At 37.0% G+C, this 27,904-nt stretch overlaps 1 protein-coding gene across 1 annotated transcript in view; it reads left to right on the top strand.

Moving 5' to 3' along the window:
• The window catches only part of SKAP2 (src kinase associated phosphoprotein 2), a 119,842-nt gene that overhangs the window by 47,048 nt on the left and 44,890 nt on the right, over positions 1–27,904 (top strand). The window contains exons 5-6 of the mRNA XM_014894229.2: positions 23,081–23,158; positions 23,814–23,897. Of these exons, the coding sequence (XP_014749715.2) occupies positions 23,081–23,158; positions 23,814–23,897 (162 nt within the window). The remainder of the gene's footprint in view (positions 1–23,080; positions 23,159–23,813; positions 23,898–27,904) is intronic.

The raw sequence follows: 27,904 nt of genomic DNA, 5'->3' as shown, positions 1-27,904 counted from the left end.
TATTTATGATTCCAAAACCCATAGGAAATTATATATTGACCTCATATTTAATCCAAATGTACTATAAAACAGAACAGGTTTTTCAAGACTTAAATGAATTTAGTAAAGGTTTCATCAGGAAATATTGGCAATGTGTGCCTCAATTTGCTAGGAAAATAGTTGTGTCATTATCTGTCATCTTGCGAATAAACAGTTCAGTTAGGTGTGTGCATTGGAGAGCTGCAGCTGTGGCAGTCTGCCCTGTATTTTCAATTGAAAGTGTATGCCTTAGTCCCTATTGATCTGAATTTGACACCAAATATTCAGTAAAGAATTTTTTTTTAAATTACTTTGCAATCAAAGATTGATTGTCTTGGGAGAAAGCAGAGGAAAAAGACTGTAATGATTTTCGTGCAGCAGTCATTTACCTGGTGTTACATTTGGAGGGTATTTTGGCTATTATCAGTGCATGCATCTTTAATGGACTGAAATTTTATTTTTAAACTTCCTCCTTTGATTTGGACAGTGCTGAATGGTAAGAATTTCTGTAAAATTGGATACATCCTGTCTTTTGTTACCAGAGCATAGGCAACACTGTAGTTAACATCTTCTGAAATGCAGTACCAATAAATACAATTAATGTTATTTTAATGGACACTTTTATGTTGCAGTGATCAGTGTAAGCTTTCATAGTGAAGTACATTTAGTACATATGGTATTGCTACAGTACTAATTACATTTATTGCAATGGCTTTTTCTCTGTATCTCAGCCCTGCTTTTGGGCGGTGGACTGTTTCATAGAGGCATGCTAATAAAATATATGCTATGAACACAGCAGATGATATTAGAATAAATAAATGTTGAAGTTGGTTATAGCTGTCTGAAGGCCTCTTAGTTATGAAATACGTATCAGGGTTGGTCCCAAGGGTTTTGAGGATAACTGTGTCAAGAGAATATATGCTGAAAGGAGTGTCTGCTCTATAGGGAGCTTTCCAAATCTGTTGATATAAGCTCTGCTGCATATAACACTTCTTATTTTTACCATTGCCATTCCTCAGTTGCTCAAAGGCTGCAAACAAAAATAGGGTCTGTTGTGGTGTGTGCTCTGCAAATAAAGAAGGCAGGGTGTACAATCCAGCATGGTGCCTAAGCTACTTTTATAAGGGTGCTTATAATATTAGACTTGGAATGATAAATAGCGGAGTGCTGTCCTTGCAGCAGTGCTCCTGGGCTAAATGGCTGTTCTGAGAAGTGGGGCCAAAGACCATGGGCATGGTAAATGCACAGCATTGGAGTTATGACATTTGAGGGCAGAACTTGAGTCTGTCTGGCATTGGATGCTGGTGCAGGTATATCTACATCTTGATTCAGAACCGCAGGAGGACGAATGGTTACATTACCACACCATACTCAGTAGTTTGTTACTTTTGCATAGGTAGTTGTGCTGTCTACAAAGCAGTATCAGACTTATGCCAGATGTTTAACTTGGGTAAATACATCCATGATTTTGGAATAAGAGCAGGTATATGAAATGAAAGACTCTCAGGCCTGATTTGCTGATTATTTATTTAAGCTTTTTCCAGTCATCATGCAATGCCTGTCATGCTGGCTTCTGGTGGAGTAGAAGAACTAGTTCTTTTTAATTGCTGATACGCTTTGGGGCCTGAAGTATTTATTAAATTTTTAATGCTAGAAAACTGTACATGTGGTAGAGTATAATACTAATACTGAGGCCACAATGTAGAAAGGGATATTAAAAATAGAAAAGTAATAGGATACTTTCTGTTGCACTTCTAATGAGATGTTCAAAGCTGATCAAAAAGAGCACAGAAAGGAGAGGGTAAAGCCAACAAATCTCTTCACGTTTACCTCATTCCTTGGAATGTCATAACCCAGGGGAAAGGTGATTTCTGATTTATGGGCTGGATGTGGCTCCCCTTGAAGCAGCTGACCTGTCTCAGAGCACAGTCCCTGACACCTGTGCAACCCTTTTGCCTCAGCTCTCCTGGGCAGATGGCTTGGGGATTCTATTTCTGAGAGTCTAGCTGGCAACAGGACCTGTGCCCAGTGGAGGTGGCACACTCATCCTGTGACGAGGACTGTGGCAGGAGAGTGGCCATGTGTAGGAATACAGAGCTCACTTGGTGAAGAATTTCTGTGAAGTGGAGAGGTGCCAGTAAGTAGCGTGCACAACGTGATCTGGCTGATACAGAGAGGTCAGCCCTTCATGAAGGAAGGAGAGCATGACCTCAGGAATATGGGACTAAAAATATGAAGATGAGATAAAGAAGGGGAAATGATGAGAGTTTAAAACTGGGAAGCAGCATGGAAAGTCACATTACTGGACGTGAGTAAGACTGTAAGACTTGGTGCAGAAGGAAGGGTCTTCCCAGAGATAGGTAGTTATGTCAATACAGGGAATGGATGGAATGGAAAGAAATGGGGTGGGAAACATGGTTTCTTGCAAGTATGTTTTTCATCCAGCCTCTGTGCAAAAAGTATTCTGCATTTTTGTTAGAGATCTCTGGCAAATCCATATGATTATGGGAGTAAACTGCTAGTGTCTCACTAGGAGTGGAGAGAGAGAGTAATATTTTCTACTGCTTTGTCCAGAAGACCCTCAATTTACGCTCTTACCACCTAAGGGGAAATATCTGTTAAAAATATACTTCAGGTTGACGTTAGTGGTGAGGGAGAAGATGAGTCTGAACAGCCCATTCTTGATGTGGTGATGATTGATATTCTAGTGTCATTGTGGTCAGTCAGATGCTCAAGTCAAGTTCTAACAAGTATATCCCAGACTTGGTGGCTTTGAAGTGGTGATTTAAAAAGGAAATGTCTTCTGGCTAAAGGGCTGCACACTAACTGTTTGGATTTAAGTTTGGAAGCTACAGTTCTCCCTTGAAATTTTATTTAAGTCATAAAAATTATGGCAGAAATTACTTCCCTGAATTTCAGACTTTTGTTTCTTTCACCTGTGGCAATCAGAGATCTTTCTAGTTCTCCCATATCTGCCTGCTGGGCTTGGTGGTACCTCCTGTAGTCAGTTTATATTGATTTATAGCACTGCCAGGCCCAGTGCCTAGCTTTGGATTAGAAGCGTATTTCCTGTGTCCTGTATCTGCTTTCACAACCTGCTATTGCAGTTTACTGCTCCTTCCTATCTAGAAAGTTAGAAGAGGACAAGGAAATGAGGAGAGACGGGTGCTGGAAGACAGGCAAACCAAGGGAAGTCCCACAGGATGTTCTCATGGCTGCTCTGGGGTCAGAAATTCTTTTGTGTCTCAAGAGGCAGGGGAAAAACTGGGGAGAAACTCCAGCTTGTGACATCTCGTTACAATACTGCCACATTCCCCATTCCCAAGTAAAGTGAAAATTTTGAATTAGTTGACTTAGAAAGTTAGCCACAGGAATGCATGAAAAAATATGTGCAACACTTAGGAGAATCCATTGCAGAAATGTCTGGGAGTACACTTGTTTTCATGTGTTCGTGTTATTTTCTGCTGTTCTTAAGATATTTTGATGGGGAAGAAAGCTTGCATTTTTTGTGGCAGTTTTTAATGCTTCAGCAGCTGATGTTCTTATATGTTGGGATAGGTGATTGTGAAAACAGGCCTTCAAGCAGACTCAGTTTACTCTATGGCATACACCACAATGTGACACAATCGAAAATATCCTTTTTTATGTGTGTTCTAGAGCTGATTTTAAGTAATGTAATTCTTAGACTGGAGGCTTGGGGCATCTGGCAGTTTAGCCTGATATCTGCACTAAAGTCTCATAGCTTAGCACCAAAAGCAGTAAGGTGGTAGATGATGGCCAAAATTGTAGCCCAATTTGGACACTAGACTGCCCAAAGTAGCAGACCTATCAGTTCTAGTAAAGACCAGGATGAACAGGAAATTCAGTGCCTCTAAAAATAGAATTATTTTTATTTCTTCAATTTTGTGGAGTAATCTGCTAAAAGAATAATGCAAAAGATTCTGAATTTTAAAGTTTAGTCTTCTATTGCTCACAGATTCCTTCAATGATAAGGATGTTCTCTTTAGATGACACTAGGTGAATATTTAGGTGAATAATTTCAGCCTAGATTTCTTTCTTAAAAATGTATATAACATTTCATTTGCAGGTCACCAGCTGTGTTGGCCCTAATCATGTCTCAGTTAGGTGAGGATGAAGTGTAACACTCAATGTTGTCACAAAAGACATATTGTCAAAGGACTTTATGGATTTTGGGTGTAGGGCATGTGTATTACCAAATTCCTGCTGGGGTTATAGTAGCAGCTTTTTATGGTAAAGAATTGTGGCTAATCAGAGTTTGGAGAACTTAGTTTAATCTGCAGCTTGTGTGTCTTTGGTTTGATAAATTAATTCTTGTTGTTTTCTGTTCACTTGCTTGTGTAAAAAGCATAGTTTGGACTAAGCTTCACTAGTGAATGTCAGTGGCAAGCTTTGAAAGATTTTAGTGTTGCTTGTTGTTTCACCAGTGAGCAAATGTGAACCGTTTCTTCTCCCTCCTCTATCACTGGTGCAAATGCACTCTCCAGTTTTGAATAAACGGTCCCCTGTTAGAACAACTGACATCTGGAAGACTCTTCACAGTACTTCACATAGCAATGTTCTGACTCAGCCATTAGTTGTCAGAGCTCAAATCGGGGTCATCTCAAGAAATCTGTAATGCCTTTTACTTCTAGCAAGATCTGGCCTGAAAATCTGCTTAATGTTGTCATTCAAAATTTACATGGTTTCATTAGGCTTATTAAAAGCAATGAAAAATGCAGCAGTATGTAACACTGATAAAGCCTTTTTACCTTGCTATTTCAAATCACGTTTATGGACGATGGATTTAGCTTCCCACTAGCCCTGGGCAGAGGTATTATCTCTATTTTATGGACAAGAAAACTGAGTTAGATTCAATGACTTGTCCAAGGTCATACCTAAGACTGTGGTATTGGGGAGAAAAAAATGTCCAGAATTCTGCCTTAATTAAGTGATTTTTTTTTTTTTTAATAAACTCAGTGTCTTAGAAAAGATGCATAGATGTCTTTGTCTTTAGGATTTTAAAAATAATTTTGAGGATTAATTTTGCAAGCCATGAATCAGTATTTCCCTAAGAAACATGATTATCAAGACTGAGAATATTAAGAATTCATCCTTTTTTGTAGAGTTCAGTTCACTGCTTACTACAAAAACTTTGTTGTAGTCCACTCTGGCTCTGTTGTTGTCTGCCTTTGTGAAATAAAGCTGCCCTCATTATTTAGCTTTCTTCCATTTGCATATGTACAAGAGGGAACAGCTGCTTTCTGCAGGGATTTTGTGTACTCATTCATATTCCCACAGTGGTGGCCTTGTTCTGAAACACACTGCTACCCTGTGGAAAAGCAGAATAATACATGGACAATATAGCAATCAGTCTGTTATTAAACATTTGGAAGTACAGCCTTAAGGGGAAAAATATAAGTGTAGAGTTACAGTTTTAAATCTGAAGCAATTGCCATGTAATGATGATGTATAAGAGTCTCTTCCTCTTAAAGCCACTGGAAAGCTGTGGGGAAAAATTTTTGGAAATAAATTTTGCAGTCCTCTTTAGCTTTTAAAAAACAAATCTAATTTTACTGCTAAGAATATTTTGTGTATTAAAAGGGAAAAAAGTGATAATACTTATTCCTCATTTGAAGATGATCTTGGACATTCTATCTTAACTATTGCTATATCCATACACAGAAAGTTCTATTGATATGAACTTGAGATTTCCAAGCATGATCCAGACAACAGTTCATTTCCCAAAGGTTTGTGAATAGTGAGCCAGTCACAGGAGTTTGGTCCGTCCTTCCTTCCTTTTTTTTTTTTAAATAACATTTTTATTGTGTATTTTCTGATACCTAGACAAAGATTTTAAGAGAACTAAAGGTCTAGCTGGACATGTAAATACACAATGAAAAAATACAATTTGTGTAAAAATGCAACATCTCAGTGACTTCTGATAACTTTGCTTTTTAGTAAAAACAAGTACATTCACTTTGCTTTCGTCTTTAAGATTTTTAAGAATTCAAGTGGCTTTGAGGAAGCATATACAATTTTATCCTAAAGCATTGAGGCATGCATATACATGAGGTTGTGGAAACCTGCACAGTTAGAGTAGAAAGTCTTAGAAAGTGATAGTTACAAGTGCACCAGTCATTTCAAATAATACAAACCAAGTATGATTCTGAAGCAAATGCTTCCTTACTGGAATTTTCTTTCTTGCTATTTTATCACCTACTATTGGTCTTGTTTTAGTAGTAGCAGAGAGTATTAAAATATATTAAAGAGAGAGGAAAGCACTTACTGAATTATTAATATTCTGTTTATGGATATCTGAAAAAAATGGAAGGTCATAGTCTGACCTAGAGACCTTGGCAGTGTCCTTTAAACAAGCATTAATCATATGTAGTGCATCAAATCATCATGTGCAAGATAACACTACTGACCTCTCCAACTGAGAATAACAAATGACTCTTAATTTTCCTTTCTGTACATGACAGAAGTGTTGGCAACCTCTTTTTCTTTTGTCCTGTACATAATCAACTGATCATTTTCAACACAAAATTTTCCTTGAAGTGTATCTTTTCAATCCTATTTCTGCATGATAGGAACCTGTGTAGCAAAACATGTAATGATTAGTCATCATATATGCATATTTATGTCTAAAATTAAAATACTTTCTGCATCTTTGATGAAATGACATACTGAAAACAGAGGATCAGATTGCATTAACTAGTTAAAATATATAAAATTTATAAAGCTGTTCTTCAAAATGCAGGTAATGATACACCATGCTACATAATTCTTGGGGAAGATGCATACTGCCTGAAACGTTTTTTTGGATGATGCCTTTATTCATATGAAAAACCTGACATAATCATGCATGATCTTCTACATCACCTGTATGAAAGCTACCTAAAAGTCCTCAAAAGGGTCATTAGTATTTGCAACAGGAGTTGTGATGTGCTCAGAGACAGGTTGGAAAGTCTGAATAAATATTTTAAAGCCAAACTGAAGACTTAATTGCCTGTCAGCTGCTGAAAAGATCTTGTTAAACCAATTATAACCCTATAATCCCATAGTCTTCATTCTGTTACAGGCTACACTTTCATCTGTAAGGTACTGGAGGAATCCACAGGATTGGTGTGCCTGAAAGGGTTAACTGGCACCTTTAGGCAATATTTCATGACCCTTGCTGCCTTTACAGAAATTGCATCAGGATTTCAGCATTCTGGCCTGTCAGTCTTGCCATTGCTCTGCCACCTGCAGTCTGATCTCTCCAGCTGATTTCCTTCTTCCATTTTTGCAGCCTGGCTGTACCTATGAGCCATGGCTGCTTGGCTGAGCCCTGCAGAGACTTGGAGCTCATTCTCCATCCTGCTGTTCATTCAGCTCTTCACCATGGATTTGGAGGCAAAAGCAGTGTGCCATTTGTTAGCACCTTGGGGTGCTGCACATTGGGAGTCTGGCCTTGCTTTGTCTTTCACTGGTGATGCCAGTTCTTATTCTGTCTCCCCAGTTGTTTTTCCTGACTGAATTTCACTGAATGGCAGTGGGACAGAGTTCACAGAAGTCTAATAGATTTTAGGATTTTGCTGTAGCTGCAGACCTTGATGGCATTTGTTTACTTGTTTGTTCTTTTTGACACTGACATTTAGAGACCAAATTAGCAGCCTCTGGTGCTGGTTACTAAAACTGAATGGTTCACAGAAGAATGCATGAGTAGAGAAGGATGTCAGATTAAATCTCAGAAGGCCGAGGATTTTGAAGTACCACAGAGCATCTTTCTAAGGAGTTGCAATGAGTGGCCAAATAAACTCTGTGTGTTAGCTATGTTGCTGGAAGCTTTCAGGAGAAACCTTGAGTGGTGGTTTCAATCTCCATCCACTGATCAGTCAAGACCAAGTATATTTGGACTTTTTCTACTAATCAGCTAAGAAAATTGTCAGTAGGGAAAAGTGAAACCCTCTTTGATTGTATAGGCAATGTCTAGGGTACTCATCGTGTTCACATCAATTGCTCTTTCCATTGATTCCTTGGGGTATTTACAAATTAGAGAAGATTAGACACTCTTTCCATAATCCAATTAAATATTGAAGCTACATTTGAATTGTAACATTATTGTTTTGCTGGAGTCCCCTGTGAGAGTTTTGCCAGAGGTTTAAAATTTCTAAGCCAGATCATATTCTATATTACAGAAATCTTAAAAAAAACCCAAAAAACTTTGCACCACAGCTTCCAGCTCAGTGAGCTTCGAATTCTGAAGATCTGAATAACAGAAGAAAAAGTAATGAATCAAGCCATATAATCCTTCACATACCTATACAATGCCTTTTTTTTCTATTGGACTTACATACTAGTATGCTTTTTAGCCAGTAACATTCTGATTTCATCCCTTTTTAAAGACTTATTTCAAGAGGAGATCTAGAATTTTAGTTCTAGAAATTTTTTTCTGCTCTAAGTTCTAGTTTCTAATTGGCTAAAACTCTTGCAGAACTTGCATAGAGAGTGTTTTATGCACTGCAGTGTAGGATAATAACCCTGCCTAAATCTCCCTCTTCTACTCAGCCTCAAGAGTTCACTACAAATGACAAAGGTGTGGAATTCAGTATTTGCATCTCGATCATCATTGGTAGCTTCAGGTGGTTATGCCAGACTCTTATTTTCAGAAAGTTAATTGCTTCTTATGGTGGAAGAAAGAGAGATTGGTGTGTCTTTTTGTTTTTTTCTTTTTTCTTCCCATATGCTGACTTGGTTTGTGCTGCAGCTCACATCTTTCACCCTTCAAGTGTTATTGTTCAACAGAGACAACTTCAGCTTTCTGTGTTTAAGAGGTTTAGGCTGTTCCATATTGTACCATGTCTTCAGTCTTGTTTTTTGTATTTTAAGATGAGTTTCCAAAGTGAAACAATGGAATATGTTGATTTTTGGGTTGTTCATCCATTTAGGAAAGTTCTGTTGGTCTTTGCTTTGATGGCCTTCAGTGCTGAATTTCATCATTGCCCCCTCAAGATAGTGCTCCTACTGTAGGTTTCTATTTTTCTTTCTCCTGTGGATATATAAAATAGTCAAGCACATTAAGTTTATGATGTATGCTGTGACTGTACCTGATGGTGAATTTAGTGTTCTGTGCTCTGCCACTTTTGTTTAAGTTCATTTCTGAATCTAGGTTGCATTTCTAGAGCCAGCTGGATAATTAGGCTCTGTAGCTAGTAATTAATGTATGGTTCAAACCTGCATGTTTCAGTTTCTTTTCTATCAGTCTCTCTCATTTTTCTCTTAATGCTTACTTTCTTTTTTAAACAATCAAACCCCCACCTTGGTCTGCCTAGCAACTTTTTATGCTGTCTCTCCATAGATCACGAACTGATGTTAGGAAAATTTTAAGAACTAAACAATTATGCTGTTCTAATACTGAGCTTTAGTTCTGTATGGACATTAAAATAGTTATGCCTTGTACAGTTAATACAGTATCATGCTTTTCTGAAATAAGTTACCAAGAACCATAAGAACTATGATGATTGATCATGCAAATTAGCATTTTAAGGGTTGCTACTTTATTTGTCCTTAAATACAAGTTCTTACATTTGTACCTTATAAAATATTTTCAGATTTACTCCGTTAGGTTGTCAATTTATTTGCATATTTTATCTTCTACTGTTGTGTACAATGGCAAATTAAACACGAATAACTTCATAGAAATGAAAGATTAGTATGAATTTAGTGTGTAACTAGGACTACTGTCCATGCTAATTCTTCTTAGTTGTTTAGAAAAATATGCTTTGATTAATATTTGCCTCTTGTAGGGGTAGAAACCTCAAAATGGACAAAAAACTTGAAGGACTATGCAAATCTTTGTTGTAAACTTCAGAGCTACAGAGGTATATGTAGTTCTAACTGATTTTTGTCTCTCATTAATTAAAGTTCACTGTTTTTTACTTTCTCACTATGGGCTTCATGGCGACTTTTTTTCTTTTTGTGTAATCTTAATTTACTCTTACTGCTTCAGCTCATTTTTTAAAAATAAAAGATGGTAATTTACTTGTATTTACACAGATGGCCATCTCATTTTTTCACTGAGCAATATGCTGTGACACATTATTTTCCTTCTGGTTTTCTGTTTCCATAAAAATTTCTTGATTAAAAAACTCCCTTTGTGTGACTTCATAATTACAGTAATTTTAACCTTAGTAATAAAAAAAAGGTCAGAAGGATACACTCTGGGTCCATAAAATATGACAGTAGATGCTGTCTCAAAGAAATAATTAAATGGAGAAGTGATAATATGTGTGAGGGGATCTTTCTGAGAGTATTTGTAAACTTCTGATTTCTAAATGTTGCCTTCAGGCTTGGTAAAAAAAGCTCAGTGTTTGTAAAGATTATCCTGACAGCAATATGCTGGGTCAATTGTCAAGACATGTTTAGCACAGGGGGATGTATTAATCTGCTACAGCTACCACTGTAAGTGGTTGGAATAAATAGAGGGCTCAAGCAGATGAAGAGGGATTAACTGTGTAAATTGAGCAAACTCTTCAATCACTAAACCACTGATTTTGCAAAGGATTAGTCTGCTTTTGCAAATATTGATTACTGATTTGTTACTGGGAATCAAGATGATATAACTTCTGCAGTTGGTATGTAGTAAGCTATGTGAAGTGTACATCATTCATATTAATGGGATTATCACAGGCATTACAGAAACTGACAGATTTATTAGAGCAGTGCTCTTAACATTGTCATAGTTAAAGTTGTGTCAGCATTTCCATTAAAAGTTGAATTTTCTTTTTTTTTTTTTTCTGTTCATAGATCAACTTTAATATTTACTCCGTTGAAATTTGGGAATGCTACTTTAGAGCTTTGACGCAATTATTTTGGTGCTCTTTTAAAGTGAACTGAATTAGCACATTTTTAAATTAGAAGAAAATACTGTATATTAGTTTAAAACAAATATTTGCAGATTTGAATTCTTTGTTTTGAGGGCAACGTTTGAGTAATACTCAACTTGTGCATGTTCACAAGTTTCATTGTGGTTGGTAGAGAAATGATGCATGTTGCTATAAAGTGAAAATAACTGAGCAATGTTTGTATAAATGAGCTCTTCCTCTTGTATAAAGGCTTGTGTGGCTTTTTTCCAGTGCTGCTGGTTTATCTGATAAAGGTTATTATGTTGCCTACAAATCCTGTCCCACTGATGTCCACAGATGAAAATACTATCACTGAATACTGAATACTGCCACCAGACCAAGCAATGCTGCTGTGTTATCGGGTTCAGTTAATTCATACACCATTAATGTTATAACTGGTTCAAGTTTCAACAGTGGTTGTATTCACTGGGTGGTTTGTCTTTCTAATCCTTGATTAGATTTATTTGCAGAGATAGGCTTAGGGAAAACTCAGGTGTGGTGTGAGAATCAAGGGACAGAAAATGAAAGTTCAATGAGTTTGGAAAAAATCCCACTGACATTTATCCACCCACTTCATCATTGTAAAAGTCTTAAGTTGTAAAATATACCCATTGCTCTTGATGTGTCATCTTTTTCCTCTTAACACAGGTATCACAAAACTCAATCGCAGCTCTTTTCTTGATTTTCTCTTTTCCCAAATCGTAACCCCCATTGCAGCATATGATAGTATCTGTGATTAATAAGCTTCCAATCCCTTAACTTTTGGGATTTCCCATGGCTTTCAGATGCTGAAGGAAGCCTATTTGTGTTTACTATAGGAAAAGATGAACTGGTATCTTCCAAGTCATATAAGTGATCCTCTTTCATTCTTGGATTTCAATCCCATGCATGGTTTCCAAATAAAAATAATTGTTTCTAACTATAAATAAAAAATATTATTTCAGATATTTCTATTCGATACTAAAGCCAGCAAGAACTGCAAGGATCATCTGAGAAACATTGTGTAGCTTGGTGTAACTTAGAAAGATCATTGAAAAATGAAAATGGATATTTCCATTGACTAGAAGTAACAAAATGGGACTTATGGGAGAATTGGAACAGTTGATCAGATCGCCTCTCTCTTGTTCAGAGACAAACAGCTTCTGCCAGAGTTCCTGTTGCTTGTGTCTTCAAGTGTATGCTTTTTTTTTCTGGAGCCTTCAAACGGACTGGAAAAATATTAGTGCAGTCATTCAGAAGACTTGGGAGTTGATATTGGAAGGTGGTTCTTCCTGTCATTCTCAGTATACTCCAAGGTGAATGGCAACTGAAATTTACATCTGGAAAGCTTTCAGGAAACACAGGAGTGTTCTGCTGGCTTCCCGCAGTTTGCTCTGCTGGCTTCTTACAGTGTTTCCCTTGTTCTTTTCAGTTAGGTCCCATGCAATTACAGGAAAACAGGAGAGTATTTTATCTTTGTGGTAGCAACCTCCTTGTGAGAGGAGATTTGAAAACAGTGATGTGTTTTTTGAACCATAAAATCTTTGGATTTTTATTACCTCTTTATTACCTCTTTCAGAGTACTTGGAAATAAAGGCACTGTATAAGTCACTTTTGATTTCTGTACCTTTAGTTTTTCTCATGGTCTTGCTCTGTAGATTGATTTTTCTAAGTGCAATGCTATCATTGCAAGAGACTGTAATTCTACCAGAACTTCGCACTTCTACATACTGAATTATATTTGACATGCATTTTGTGTGCTGCAGTAAGGAAAACTTGAAAGACTTGTATGAGACTTTCTTCTTCTGTTATTATTTTTAAACGCTTGCCTTTACATGCAGACTGCACGTGTAAAGTGTAAAGTCATACCTCCATCTTAAACCAAATTAGCTTTCAAATGCAGAGCAGCTTCGAGTGTGATAGTTCACTGATCACTGAGCATAGCTTTTTACTTAAATTATCAGTAGTAGAAATGTATCAAAAATGAGGCAATGAGGCAGAACATTCAAATCATTTTGTGTTTGCAGGAATACATAAAATGAAATTGAAAACTGGCTTAGGACCTCTTCATTGAAATCTGCAACTGCCAGTTTTAAAGATGTGTTTTTAGCTGACTGTAAGAATTTGAATCTTTTCCTTCATACAGATGAAAGATTTTTCAGCTCCAACCAGTAATGTTAAAACTTTTTCTGATCAAGGATATGAGCTGTTGGAGCATTTAAAATGCACAAAGTGTGTATGTATGTTTCCTTTCAGAAGTTTAACAGGCCAAACTTTTGGCCAAGAGTCAGAACAGTTGGAACTTTGCAGACTACACAGCTAATCCAAGAGGGCTGCCAGTTGGCATAAATGACTTCCATATATAAAACTCATGCAATTTACATTGAGGTTTTTGTTGGTTTTTCATGGCAGTCTGAGAATTTCCTTGTTTCCCAGGATTTCTTAGGTTTTGCTTATTGTATTTATGGTGTGTTATGCTTCTGATCAGAGTACAAGGTAAAAGGTTCCCCTGCTAAAATAACCCTCTCACAGATTGAAATTCACACTGGAAGATTTTTCTCTTTAGCTAAATTTGGCACTTCTCAAACTGTACGGTTTTGGCTTTTTCCCTTCTTTTTCTTTCCTTTTTTTTTTCCATTAAGACTTTTTAGACGGGGCTTAAACTAGCTTCTAGAAACAGAACAACTTAGAAAAGGATGTATACACACTGGAACTTACTCAGGAGAAGCGACAGGGCAAAAAATTTGGGAAATTATAAAATTAAGAGGAAGAAAATTTATATGTTTTTTGTTTAATGATTCGTGGAAAATCTAACTTGCATGGTATTGCCAAAATTTGGACCAGAGTTCACAGAGTTCACGCTGTAGTGGGCTTTACAAGATCTGTCAAAATATTGTTGAGTAATAAATACTTGGATTACATGTACTACTAATTTTGAAATATAATTTAAAAGTTCATTGTTTAGCTTTGCAATAAATGACATTTGGCAGTTTTTCTGCCAAAACATATTAAATCATTTTTGTATTCAGTTAAATAGTTGTCATTGAGTGGTCTCAGTGTAGGCTTACTTACTGAAATAAAAGGGCCAGTTGCCTGACAATGGAATTTTAGGCCCTTCAAAAGTACTAATTAAAAACATTATGACAAAATAAGAAAAGTAATAGGGAACTTCTAGTTCTGATTACCTCAAGTTTTTCTTAAGATACTGTGGTATGTGGGTATTTCCAAGAGATTCTTCTGTGTACCAGGTGGCTATTTAAAAATAGTAGTAAATTGCAGAGTACAATTGTAGTATTACCTCTTCCAGGTGTTTTAGATGTTAAACTGAAAATTGTGTTTTTCACCTGGAGGTTTTAAATGAAAGCTTTTAACTTGCTGTTTGATATGCCTGTAGGACTTGCTGTTAGCCATCTGGGAATACAGGAATCATGATATGGTTAAAGATGCTATCCATATGCAATTTGACATCATGCTGGTCATACTCCAGCTGTAGACTCTTTATTCCTGGCCTTTTAATTTTCTCTGATTAGCTAACAGCACCTTCTGTGGTTCAAGCTATCATGTAGATATTCTGAGTCTTTACTTAGGGTTTCTAATCAAAATTGGATGTGTGTGCTTGTCTGTGAGACAACGCTGGGAAATTTCAGCTTGCCTGCATAATTTCATGAGAATTCCCAGTGCCTCTAATTGATCCATGATGGTCTGTTTTGACTTGGTTCTGTCTGCAAAGCAAGGGCATTGTTTTTATCTCCGTGTTTTCCTGCCTACTTTATTTCTCATAACAAAGTTTGAAGCTGTTTCACTGGCAGAATTTGTGTTGCCAGTCTCTACCACTGATGCACTTTTCTGGTAGGTGTAATGTGGGCCTCTGGATGACTGAAACCTGTCTTGTGCTGAAATGATTGAGTAAACTTTAGTGATTCTTTAAACAAGACATCTGCATGCCTCACAACATTTTTGTATGCTTTGCATTACGTTGATGTGAGTGGGAGACCTTGCACAAGAGATGTTTTCTTTGCTGCTGTATCTTTCTTTCTGCTTGCCTTAGAATCTTTGAGAAAAAACAAAACTGAGAAGGCTGCTTTGGTGAAGTGTTCAGTGGCCCCTTTTCTAACACTGTAGGATAATGCCTGCTTACAGCAGAAAACATTTTAAAATTCACACATATAAACTTTTTAAAATTCACCCTCCCCACATACCCCCCCACCCCTCCATGTGCCATGGGTGTAATTTGTGAAATTTTAATAAATACCTGTGTGAAAGTTAAATCTGGATCAAGGGGTGAAAGCTATAAACTCCTCTGTACATTAAGATGCTATGCAAAATCTAACAGTGGATGTTTCAGAAGCCATTCAAAAACCATCAAAAGAATGCAGAAATCCAGGACAATATTAGTTTACAAATTCAGAGTTAAGTTTGGATGAGGAGTATGTGATCCATTTGGCTGTGGATTCTAATGAATGGAGTCAAACTGGCTGACTCTTGTAATTTGTTAAAAGAAAAAAAGGAATTTTTTTTTGTCAAATGAAATACTACAACTACTAAAGAAACTTTGCTCACAAAACAGACAAGGATTGAAAAGCCATGAATATAAGGTTTTTAAAATTTAAAATAACACACAGTTTAGGGGTTAAATAGAAATGACTAAAAGAGATACTAACTTCTTAAAAGAACTAGATTTAGTTTCTCTAAATAATCCATTGCAGTGGTTTTTAGGCTGCCTGGCCCACTGCCTTCTTCTCTGCTTACAGGAAGGGTGGGAAGAGAAGGGCTTGTACCACTGTCCTTCTAAGGGACGAGTCCATAAAAAATAATCAATGTTCAAGCCTCTGAGGGGTGTGGTATTAATGTTTGTAGCCCAAACTTCATATCCTAAATTAGAAAGAATTAAAACTAGAAACAGATGACAGTGTTTTAAGTATTCTGTATTAAAATACACTGCTGGCACTTCTTAGAGGAATATATGAAGGCAAGTTATTCTGTGAAAATTATTGTAAACTGTTAGAGACCACAATGGGTAATGCTAGGGATGGCTCCAGAGGAAAACTTCATAGACTAGGCAGCCTTTGGAACAAACAATTTGAAGACCAAAATGCTGGCTTTTTGTGAACTAATCTTTCAAAAGCTAAACATTTTCATTACATTTATTCCAGGAATGAAATAATTTTCTTTAACATTTATCTTTTGATTCTCGCATGGTAAACGAATTCAGAGCTGCCAGGCTTCTACATTTGCAAAATGCAGAAGTAGTCTTTGTGAAAGTGTTCAAGACAGTTAATGAAACTGATGAGATTCTATGTGATCTTCCTACTGATAACTTTTCTTTAATTAGAAGTCTCTAAGAAATGGGATATTTTTTAAAAATATGGTATACATTAATCTTCTCTTTAATAAAAAAAAAGAAATGTAGGGAGAAGATATGCATATGAAAATAAACCACCTCCTCTTTAGCCTAGATTCACAGTGCTTGTGCAACAGATGTGACTCCAGTGTATTGCTATGTACAGATTCAAAGATAATTGAATCCTTCTGTAGTAGCTATTAAAATGGGTAAATGCTGTATTTCCAGATCAAAATGAAATGGAGAGATATGAAGAATTTTGGAAGAAGTGTGTGAGAAGGGGGGTGGGGGGGAAGAAAAGAAGATAAAATTACTTTTTTTGTATTGCTACAAACATTACTCTTTCTTTGCTCAACTTTAACACAAATGTTTCCAGAATATCTCTGCCAATTTCAAATTGCAGCCTGAGAGATAGCATAAAAGCCCTATGCTTGAGGACAAAACCACTTACTTCCTGCATTTCCTGCAGGAGCAGGCTGTCCCTTTGTGCCAAAAGATGAGCTGGTGGGGAAGAAGACCAGCCTGGCTGAACAGGGAGCTTTTGCTGGAACTTTGGGAAAAAAAAGAGTTTATGACTTTTGAAAGGAGAGGCAAGCAACTCAGGAAGAGTACAAGTATGTCGTTAAGTCACGTAGAGAGAAAATTAGAAAGGCACAAACTTAATTTTTCCACTACTGTAGAAGATAATAAAAATCGTTTTAATAAATATGTTAACAAAAAAAAAAGAGGGCCAAGGAGAATCTCCATCTTTTATTATGTTCAGAGGGAGAACGTTGTTATCAAGGATGAGGAAAAGACTTTATGCCTTCTTTGCCTCAGTCTTCAACAGAAAGACAAATATCTCCAGGGCAGCCAGCTCTCTGAGCTAGTAGACAGGGACAGGAACCCCTGAAATCCAGGAGGAAGTAGTCAGTGACCTGCTGTGCCACTAAGACAGTCACAAGCCTATGGGAGCAGATGAATTCATCCAAGGGTAGTGAAGGAGCTGGCAGCAGAGCTCACTGAGTCACTCCACCATTTGTAATTAGGCCTGGCTCAGTGGGGAGGTCCCAGGTGACTGAAGGTTGGCCAGTGTGACACACACGTTCACAAGAAGGGCTAGAAAGAGGATCCAGAGAACTACAGGCCTGTCAGCCTGACCTCAGTGCCAAGGAAAGTTATGGAACAGATAGAGTGGCTTCATGCAGCACGTACAGGACAGCCAGGGGATCAGGCCCTGCCAGCAGGGGGGTGGGAAAGGCAGGTCCTGCTTCACCAACCTGATCTCTTTTTATGACCAGGTACCCACCTAGGGAATGAGGGAAAGGCTGTAGGTGTTTTCTCCTTAGACTTCAGTAAAGCCTTTGATACTGTCTCCTGTACATTCTGGAGCAACTGGCAGCCTATGGCTTGTACCACTGAACTCTTGGCTGATGAAATGCTGGCTGGGCTCAGACAGTGGTGATGAATGGAGTTACATCCAGTTGTGTCCTTACTGGGACCAGTTCTGTCTAATACCTTTATCAGTGATTTGTATGAGGGCATCAAGTGCACCCTCAGTAACTTCTCAGATGACACTAAGGGTCTTCAGTGCAAAAATAAGGAAGCTGGAAAAATATTTTTAATAATTGTATTATTAATTACGATTGTATTTTTTTTATTAGTTAAAAGAGGATAAAGGAATAGGGATCACTGTTTTCTCCATATAATCAAACAAATGTATTTTTTCCTCTCAGTTTTCTTTTACAAGGAATGAAGAACAGTGAAATACTTGTATTTGAGCAAGACGACTTCACCCTTATAATGGTTAAACCTCCAGTCCTCTACTAGGAAAGCAAGCTGTAATCAACCACTTAGCTGTTACTGAATTACACTTATCTCCATTTTGCCTGTTTAACTTCCCATAAGCATGCTAAGCACCTCTTTAGAATGCACTGACCTCTGATTATTTCTTGCTTTATGTATCCCTTAGCCCACATTGCAGAAGTAAAAAAAAAATCCTATTGGTAAACAGTGCAGAATAATACAGTCTGGTTTTGTTTTATTTATTTTGTATACAGCATGAAATTTTTACGTCTTTAGATCCTCCAAAAATCAAAATTCCAGGCACAAGGATTGAATTTCATGCTGTGAAGTGACACTGATGAAACTTGTTTTTATGTAATGGACCAAATTCACTGTTGCAGTAAGGTGAAAAATTAAATCATTCAGGCTTTTGCCTGTTTGATTACCAAGTTGCAAAAATTGTAGTCGTGCCATAAGCTGTGGTTTTGAGATCTTTCTGAATCACAGGATGTTGTGTGTTTGTGGGAGTTGTGCAGTGGAACCTGTACATTAATACACCTATGTTAATAACATTAATGTTTTTCTGAAGTCAAAGCCTGCCTGGTAAAGCTGGTTTTATGCTTGAGTGAGAGCATTTCACTTTCTTTTCACTGGAGGAATTTTCAGCCTGGCAGCAATAGTATTATAATAACTGCCAGCTGCTCACTTGGCACAAGAGTGCCTAGAACCAAGAGGAAGAGCCCAGTGCATCATACATATAATTTACTTTTCTCTAAGATGAAGGTTTAGGTCTTATAAATATTTTGATCTGGTCTTTGATGGCTTTTGTACACACCAGTCTGAAAATATGCATGTGGAGTATAACTTGCAGATTTTATTTTGGAGCACATTGGAGTAATTCTCACCAACAGGGATGAGATAGGAAGAGAAGTTATTGTGGGAGATTCTTTAGTGAGTGGGTGGTCAAGAATGAAGGAAAACCTGTAACGTTAAGCAGATGGACCTTCCTTAATTTATACCATGTATTGGGTATGCAAGATTATCATCTCCCTAAATATTGGATAGTTTTGAACTGGTCTTCACATCAAAAGAATAAAATTCAAAACGTTATTTGTGAGGTAGAAGCTCTGGAATGGAAATGAGACCTTTTTATAGCCTCAAATCTGTGCTTGCCCACACTGTCAGGACAATGACACAGCAGAAATTTGGTCTGGAGGATTAAATAGAAGTAATCATTGTGCCTTTCTCTGTGTATAAACCCACACAACTGCAAGCCACAGAGCATTTCTTACAGTGCCACTTTTCTCTTGGGCGTTTAAAATTGGCTTAAAAAACTACAGTGTACCAAAGGAGAAACCAGGGAAGACTACAATCCTTTTAACATCTTTATTTCTAAATAATTGAATCATATCTGGAAACAGACCATACAGTGCTAGGAAGACATGGTAATCTCTGGTGGTCTCATTTGGAGAGAGAAGTTTTGCTCTGATTTTGTAGTGGGCTTGACCATAAGTTTCTCATGAGCAGGCATTGAGACACTCAGAGAAAGGTAGTACCAGTAGGTGCTATCTGCATCCCCAGGATGCAAGCTTCTTGCATCCTCACATTTAATTTCTTACAGTGGACAATCTCCAGTGAAATTACAGGTAATTGGAATTCAGGCCATTTCACCTGCATCCATGAGGGAAGGAGAAAAATTCTCCTTGTCGTGAAGACATCCTGGGGCATGCATGAGAGTATAACATGGGAAATTCTGAGCTCTAAAAGAGTATGTGATTTGAAGCATGTGGCTTAATTTCCTTTATGGTTCTTTACTTAAAATACAGAATTCCTCTGTCTTAGATTCTTGATAGAAGGCGCTGTCTTATTCAGTCTCATGCTGCAGTCAACTAATGAACCTCTGATCTCAGCTGCTGGTGCAATGTAAGCAAATGCTGCTTTACTGTAACGAAGTACTGCTTTAGTGATACTTTTTTTATGAGATTTGTGTCAAGTCTGATATATTTCAAATGAATGAGGAAGCAATATTCTGATTGAAAGCAACTGCAAAAACTAACTTACTATGTAAATTCCACATTTTCTGCTGGGAGTTCCCACATGTAGTGGTTGCAGTTCACTCTAAATCCTGTTTGAGATGTGGACAAGACAGTAAAGAAACGAAAAAAAATGGAAGAAAGACAGATAATACAACTTAGAAGTTTCCCATGCAGAATCTCAGCAATAACTGTAAGGAAGATGTGACTGACTCTCTCCTCTTTCCTCTCCCTGTTGTTTTTGTTGTAGTACAGAGACAATGGTATATCCATGTTTGTGCCTTCTTCCTGCCACATATGCACAACACCTGTGGTTCATGAGACTCTGGGAGGAGGTGGTTCTTTCTCTTTCCTTTATGCTTTTCATAGTACTTATTCTCCCTCCCCTTCCTTCTGAAGGTACAGGGCAATGAAAGAAGGAATTTAACCAGATTTATGCTTTTTCTTTCTTGTACAGCTGTATGTGTCGTGGGATATTACAATTGGGTCTGTTTCTACTGCCCTTCGACTAAAGTTCCATCATATTTTTTTGGTTCCCAGGCTTCTCTGACAGAAGGATAATAACATGCATATGATCTGTTTCTGCTTCAGCTACTTACAGATTGTGAGTGGCAGTGGGGCTGACCAGCTGCAGTTTGTTTTTTGGAGTTACTGTCTCAGTTGCTTTGAGGAATAGAAGAAGAAACTGGCTTCTCTACAGGTTAAGGGTGGGAGGAGGACTTCTTTTAGCAGTGGCACCAGACAGTGAAAGACTCTTTTTCCATGCATGTTCTTTTCCTCACAAGCTTTCAGTGCCCTGTGCCAAATAAATGTAGTTTCAGAAAATACCATCACCAAATTTTTCCTGTCGTGTCTCAGCAGAAGTACCAAAATGGAGAGTGGAATTTTGATTCTATGACGTAGTCAGTTCAGATGATGGAATAACAACATTAAGGAGTCCCCAAAGTATGTGCTTCTCTGGGACTGTGTTTTGACTTGACATTTGATATGACTGTTCACTAAATGAACACTGGCCAAGCTTCCTCATCAAAACCCAAACTGATACAAACAATGTTGGGTGAAGTTCTAAATGGAGGTTGAAATTCTTAAATTGTAAAATTTTAGAGTGAGTTGCTTTTGTTTGTCTACTTAGGTTTTATGTCTTCCTTCTCTGGGGGCTTGCACTGTTTTAAGATGAGCCCTTGTGGATGAAGTAGAGTTGTAAGTGTTGCACACTGATGCCTCCCAATGACCAACATAAAGCAGCACATGATACATATTTGTAAAACTCTTCACTTCCCCCACTCGTAATACCATCATTACATCACCTTTAAGAGTTAAAGATATCACATACCAGCCATCAGGTGTCTTTGTGTTTAATTCCCGTTTAATGTTGGGCTATGATTGCGTATTACCAAGCAAAGGGAGGAGAGCTGTGTCGCTTTAAAATGCATGTTTATTGGGCTCTTGTATTTTTAACGTAATAGTCAGAATTACATAGAAGCCAAAATAGAAATTAGTGCACTCCTGATCTTTAAAAAGTAATATTAATTTAAAAAAATAAGTGAAAATATCAATGCAAGTAAAATTCTCTCTACTGTCTATTGGTGTCAGACAAAAGATTTTACAGTCTAAAGAGCTGACTGTATTATTTAAAGAATGTCTTCTCATTTTGAGTGCTTTCGTGCTTTAAAAACCAGCATTCTCTGCACGTTCCTATCTCTTTCTTGTCTTTTTCCTGTCATAACTGTATTTAAATAAGACTACCATAAAGCGACTCATTTGTGATCACTGAATTAAAAAAAAAATTATTTTAAGGAAGAACCTAAAAACCCAGGAAATTGACATCACCTTTCAGCGACAGTGCTTGGTTCAAGGTCAGACCATTGATCTTCTGCCCAGACTACATAATTTAAAATGGTGTTTTTAGCACAGAATTTGTCTGCTAATACCAGTCCTTTTCTGTATTTTTATATTGATAGAACGTAATGAGATTACATATATTCTGATGAATAATGGCTGCCTTGTAAACTTGTCACCTACCTACAGTGACTCTTATGAATATTTGATGATAATAAGTAGTAGGAACTTCACTGTGTTGCTTACATGCACTTAAAAAACCCAGCAGCACAGGAGTACCTTTTGCTATGCTTTTTGGCTCAGGGTAAGCAGAATAATATTTATATTAATATTAAATATTATATGCATCTAACATATTCTTGTTCTTAATACTAGGAGTTCTGTTTAAATCACCATTCTTTTGTATTAGGGGGAAAAGGTTGTAACATGGAAGACAAAATTTTTAACATTTAAAGTTTTATTTTAAGATGAGGCAGTAAGACTGGTCAGTCTTACACTTCTATGAAATTAGTAGTTGAGAAAAAGAAAAAAATACAGTGAGCTATGCTCAACATTTTGCTGATGCAGCTATATTGTACAATGTGTCTAAAATTAGTGTCTGTAGGTCAACAGTTTTGTAGATCTCTGTACAATGTCTTTGGTTTATCCATTATCACTTTACAGATTCTATAGGCAGTAGTTTTGTGTCATATTTCAAATTAGGCAAAATATGTCAGGAACAGGCAGCACCTTTTATTGTCTCTTCATCTAGTGTCTCTTTTTGTAGATATGTCATAGAGGGTCTTCACCTTGTATGCTATTTCAAGGTATTTTGGTGTGAAGCTGGTATCGAAAATTACATTTCTGGTTTAATTGTGTTCAGTTGAGATTCTTGATTATGATTGTCTTATTTGCACATTTGAAAACTTATCACTTTCATTTTCTAACTTGCTTAACAGACTATGTTCGAAACAGTTGCTGTATTATTTTTAATGACATATTTTTCCTTTTGAGACTTGCAAGGCCTGTTATATTTTTCCTTACTCAAGTGGTGAGGAAACAGCAACAGCTCTGACATTGATAGGTGATGTTTTATTTACTTAAAATAATCTGGCATAATAGTTACTAGATTTTTTTCAGTAGCTCTTGCATATTAAGAGTGTAAATTCCATAATTTTATTAATGCTCCTATAGCAGTTTTCTTGAAAAGCAGTGCTTTACAGAATTTGTTTTTCTTTCAGGGAATCAGTTTCCTCCTGTTGCAGCTCAGGATCTTCAGTTTGTTCTGAAGGCTGGATACCTGGAAAAACGTAGAAAAGGTAAGTCTAGCTATCCTTGTGAAAGCTAGTGGATATTTAATGTTTGGGAAGTCTATATGTCTGTATTTGATTTTATACACATGAACAACGTTATACAGGAGTGATAAATAAAATGAGAAGAAGCTGAAACATTGAAGGATTATTATGCAAAAGAAGTGTGAAAGTCCAGTCAGCTGTAATTCAGAGACTTTCAGACATTTTTGAAGAAAACATTAGGAACATATGTACAAGTACCATATGTTGACTTCATGTTTCAGTGAGCATCAAGATTTATTTTCCTTCAAGAGGGCAAATATTGATCTCAGCTTTGGTTCAGTCAATATTTACCTTGATTCAATAAATCTTATATTGTCACTTTAATACCCACTTAATGCTGCAATAACTCTAGGAAATATTTAGGAAGTTGTTCATTATTTCCTTACATTTAATGTTACACATGACTTCCCTCTTTATTTGATTTCAAATTCTTATTTGCTTTCTTACCACCAATTTTTATTTCTAATTTCCTTCTCAGTGCCATGCATTTCCTTAGTTTCCTTTCCTTAGTGTCTTTTCTTAGCTCCTCCTCCCCGTTACCTCACCCTTGAAAAGAAGTAACACAATTTTTGTTCAGTAATGGCATAAACCAATACCACACGTGTTCTGTTAATTTCAGACCACAGTTTTCTTGGCTTTGAATGGCAGAAGCGTTGGTGTGCTATCAGCAAGACGGTTTTCTATTACTACGGAAGCGACAAAGGTACTTACAACAATTATGAAAGCAATGATGTTTTAATGCACAAAAGAATATGAAAATTTCATTGGAGTTGGAAACCGTGACTTGAAGGTAATTTTAAGGAACGGAATGAAAGTTTTTAAAGGAAGTTTTTTTTCTTTTAAACAGTTCTTGGACAGTGCTGTGAATTTTTAAAATGTGTAAATATTCCTCAGAACCTGTAAGTGACATACATGTTTTCTAAAGCAAGGAAACTGAGGAAAAAAATTAAGTTTCTTGTAAAGCTACTATGTTTGCTAATAACAGCTGGCTGTTCAGTTTGATAGTATGCTGATACTCAACTGTTTTACTAGATAGAAAACACTATTTTTCTCCAAATAGAATATTAATTTGAAAACATCCTCTAGTAATTGTATCTTCCGAGTTCCTTAGAGATGGTTCTATCTAGGAAAATATTAATCTAAAAGCTGCACGGTGGAGTACTTAGTTTCTTTTAAAATAGTTTATGTTCTGGAAAAGCTAGAAATTAAGTAACATATTTAACTAAAGCCAGCCATGAAAATGAAGCAAACTTCTAAAGGTGACTTTTAAATTTAAATGGCTACTTTGGAAAGAATCTAGCATAGATGTTGCAATATTACTTCGAATTTTTGAAATTGACGGTCAAATAAAACATACTTAAATTGTGTGCTATGTGCATTTGATGTTTAAGGGTAAACTAAATGATACATAAATAAATCTGGGTAAATTTTAAAAGTACAATAATGTCTTCCCCCTCCAACAGCCTCCCTCCCTCCCAAAAAATTCCAGGGCAAACTTTTGAAGTTTTTTTTTTTTTTCTCTTTGTTTGTTTTTTATTTTCTAGATTACTTCAGGTAGTTACTATGTCAGCTTTTTTTATTCAAACATTAACATAATTTGATCCAGTTTGTTTCATTCCGTGGTATAAAAGAGTCTAATTGTAATTCCACTTTTCATTTTGCTAGTTTCCCATCATGTCCTTTTTTCAGAGTTTTGCTGGTGTATCTGCTAAATGTTGCCTTTTCTTCTAGACTCTTTCCTTGGGATTTACGTGCTGATTAGGCTTCACAAACATGAAAAATCTTTATTCAAAAATTTTTAGGAGATATGGCATAGTACTGATTGATTACTTTCTCTGGAAAATGATCATGTGCTGCTTACTTATATATATATACATAGTTATACTTTGCCTAGCAATTTAAAAATTCCAATTTGTTTCAGAATATATTGCTAGTTTATAAAGATTGCTCTTGATTATAAAATCTTTTTAATTTTTGTTTGCTATTTTTTTAGAAAAAAAAAGGGTTGACTTTTTTTTTTTTTAAACATTCTTTTCCTTGTGGCTATGCTAATGATTATTTATGCTTTCCAGCATATGGTCTTTGTGTTAAGGCAGGCATGTTGCCCACCTGGTCTTTGTCCTTTTTATTTTTTTTTCTTCTTTTGCAACAGCTTGATTGTCAGTGTTACAGTTTTTTAATAGCTGTATTGAAAGTTAAGATACATGGAAATACATTCTCTAGCACTCAGAAGGTTGGTGTTGTGTTAGGAATTGACTGTGATATTTTATGGGATCTCTTTCGTTTATGAATCTACATAGGGGTTTTTTTGCTAATGAATTTAGAGCTTTTGCAGGCTGCAGATTGTTTGGGGAAGGTCCTCCTAACCATAACCTAATGATGTGGGAGGGGCACATGGTCCATTGGAACTGTATCGAGTCATAGAATCATTTGGGTTGGAAAGACCTCTAAGATCATCGAGTCCAACCTTTAATGCAGTACTGACAATCCCTCCACGAAATTCTGTCCTAAGTGCCACATTTACATGTGTAGTAAATACCTCCAGGGATGGTGACTCCACCACTTCCCTGCACTGCCTGTTCCAATACTTGGCAACTCTTTCAGTGAAAAAAAATTGCCTGATATCCAATCTAAACCTTATATGGTACAACTTGAGGCTATTTCTTCTTGTCCCATCACTTGTTACTTGGAAGAAGAGACTGACTCCCACTTCATTACAACCTCCTTTCACGTAGTTGTAGAGAGCATGGCATGTTTGGACTCCAAACAGTAATTAATGGAGGAAGCAAACAAATTAGATGCATGAATTTCTGCCCTACCTCCATTGGATTGGTGCTTGTAGTCAGAAAAACTAGTTAAGCATGGTGTAGTGACTTAATCTTGTAATATGGGATGACTAAATCACTCCTGAACTTGCCTTTGAATAAAAAAAGATTTTTCTTGATTTGTCAGAGGCCAGTCTTCAGGCCTGTGATGCCATCGTATATAGAAGTGCCTCTTCCAGTGCAGAAGGAACTCACTGCCATTGTGTAGAAACTGGACACCAGTCATGGCAGGCTAGTATGCTGTTAAAAGTGAGCTGTCATCCTAATGCTTGTGAGCATATGTGCTGCAGTTTATCACGCTGTTCAGCTGCGGATTGTCAGCATGGATGAGGTGTGCGATGAGGCAATCCTGAGCAGGTCTGGCATTTACTCACTGCAACTGTTTTCACTCCCACTGTTCTGCCCAGCAGTGGTCCCTCCCCTGCTACACTGTTGTGCTGGGAGCCTTCTTCTTTTCCTGTGACCCCTGGTGCTGCACCAGATAAACTGGACCATGTAGAAATTCAGAGTGTGTTTTTACCAACTGTGGAACAGCACTGAGGTGTGTGTTTGGTGGCTTTGTGCAAATTGTGAACCTGGTTTCAGACCAGGATTCCACACGTACTCGGTCCTGCTGCCCACAGAACTTTAAATGGGTGGTGGGCTGCTAGTGCCTCTGTGTTGGGGGGTGTAATGCTGAGAGGCAGCAGAGATTTCTACATCCATCTTGGAGTGTTTTGAATTGTGTCAGACCATAGGTGAATAATTTGTGAAAGCTATTTTGTGTTTGCTGTGATGTGTCTTTTGTTGACCAAAGTTTGATTTTCATGCTTAAGTATCAGTGGAAATGTAACTAAGTGGTAAACATGAGGCTATAGGATGCCTTTTTATTATTTGTATAGATTTGCTGTTTCCAAACCAGTTTTAGTTCTTCTAACTTTCTCCTTTTTGCATTGGGAAACCAAGAAATGTGGAAGTGTATAAAGCTCACAGACCTATAAGGAAGAGTTTCAGAATAATTTACTCCAAGCTGAACGATGAAAAATGTGAGGCTTAGTCCAGAAGTACATAGTGAAGATAAAGCCTGTAAAATACAGTAAATGGCTGTGTGTTTGTGTGTGTGCTCACCTAAACGACTCCAAGCATCTCTTCAACTGTTGTGATGCCTGCAGACCGGTGTATGTGTTGTTGCCCTGTTTTCTCTTCCATTTTCTCCTGCATTTGGTGTAGCATTGGGTAGTGAAACAATGCAATTTATTGCAGCGATATAGATGGGTCTAAGTGAATCACCTGCATTTTTTCTCTTGATCACTGATAAATGGAGTAGATAGAGAAACAAGTCTTAAAGGTTTGAGCTAATCACATGTCATAAATAGGTATTGTGGGAAGCACGTGTATATTTATGCCTCTGCTCTGGTGTCAGTTGCCAGCATGTGGCCCACAACATTGCAGAGGAGTGTGTTCAAATGTCAGAGCTGGGTGGGATTTTGAGAAGCTTGCCTGGTGCTCCTTTTCATAGTCTTTCCTTCCATAAATCTTTTATAGTCCTCTCTTTTCTTTCCTTCCATGCAGTTACACCCTGAATTGAGTACCCTGGTTCTCTATCATTTTTCTATATGATCTCTGGCTGTTCCTGTGTCCTCAGACACCGAGATGGTATGGATAACCTTTCAGACCTCAAAGTGCATGTGAATAAGGAAAGTTAATTTGTTGCTTTATAAATGATTGAATTAATGGCTTCATTACTTCTTTCTCACTAGGCCACAATGTTATATGCCCTTCTGTCTCAGCAAACTGAAGAGATCAGCTAAATGTTTAGCAAGACAGTAATTGATAACATTATGGTAATTTTTCCTCTGCTAATGGGCACTAAAAATTTATTTTCATTTTTATAACTTGAAAATGG

Source organism: Sturnus vulgaris, chromosome 1 (assembly GCF_052056855.1).
Source record: "Sturnus vulgaris isolate bStuVul1 chromosome 1, bStuVul1.hap1, whole genome shotgun sequence".
In the NCBI taxonomy this organism is placed as follows: domain Eukaryota; kingdom Metazoa; phylum Chordata; class Aves; order Passeriformes; family Sturnidae; genus Sturnus; species Sturnus vulgaris.
This window is presented reverse-complemented; position numbering and strand designations above follow the sequence as displayed.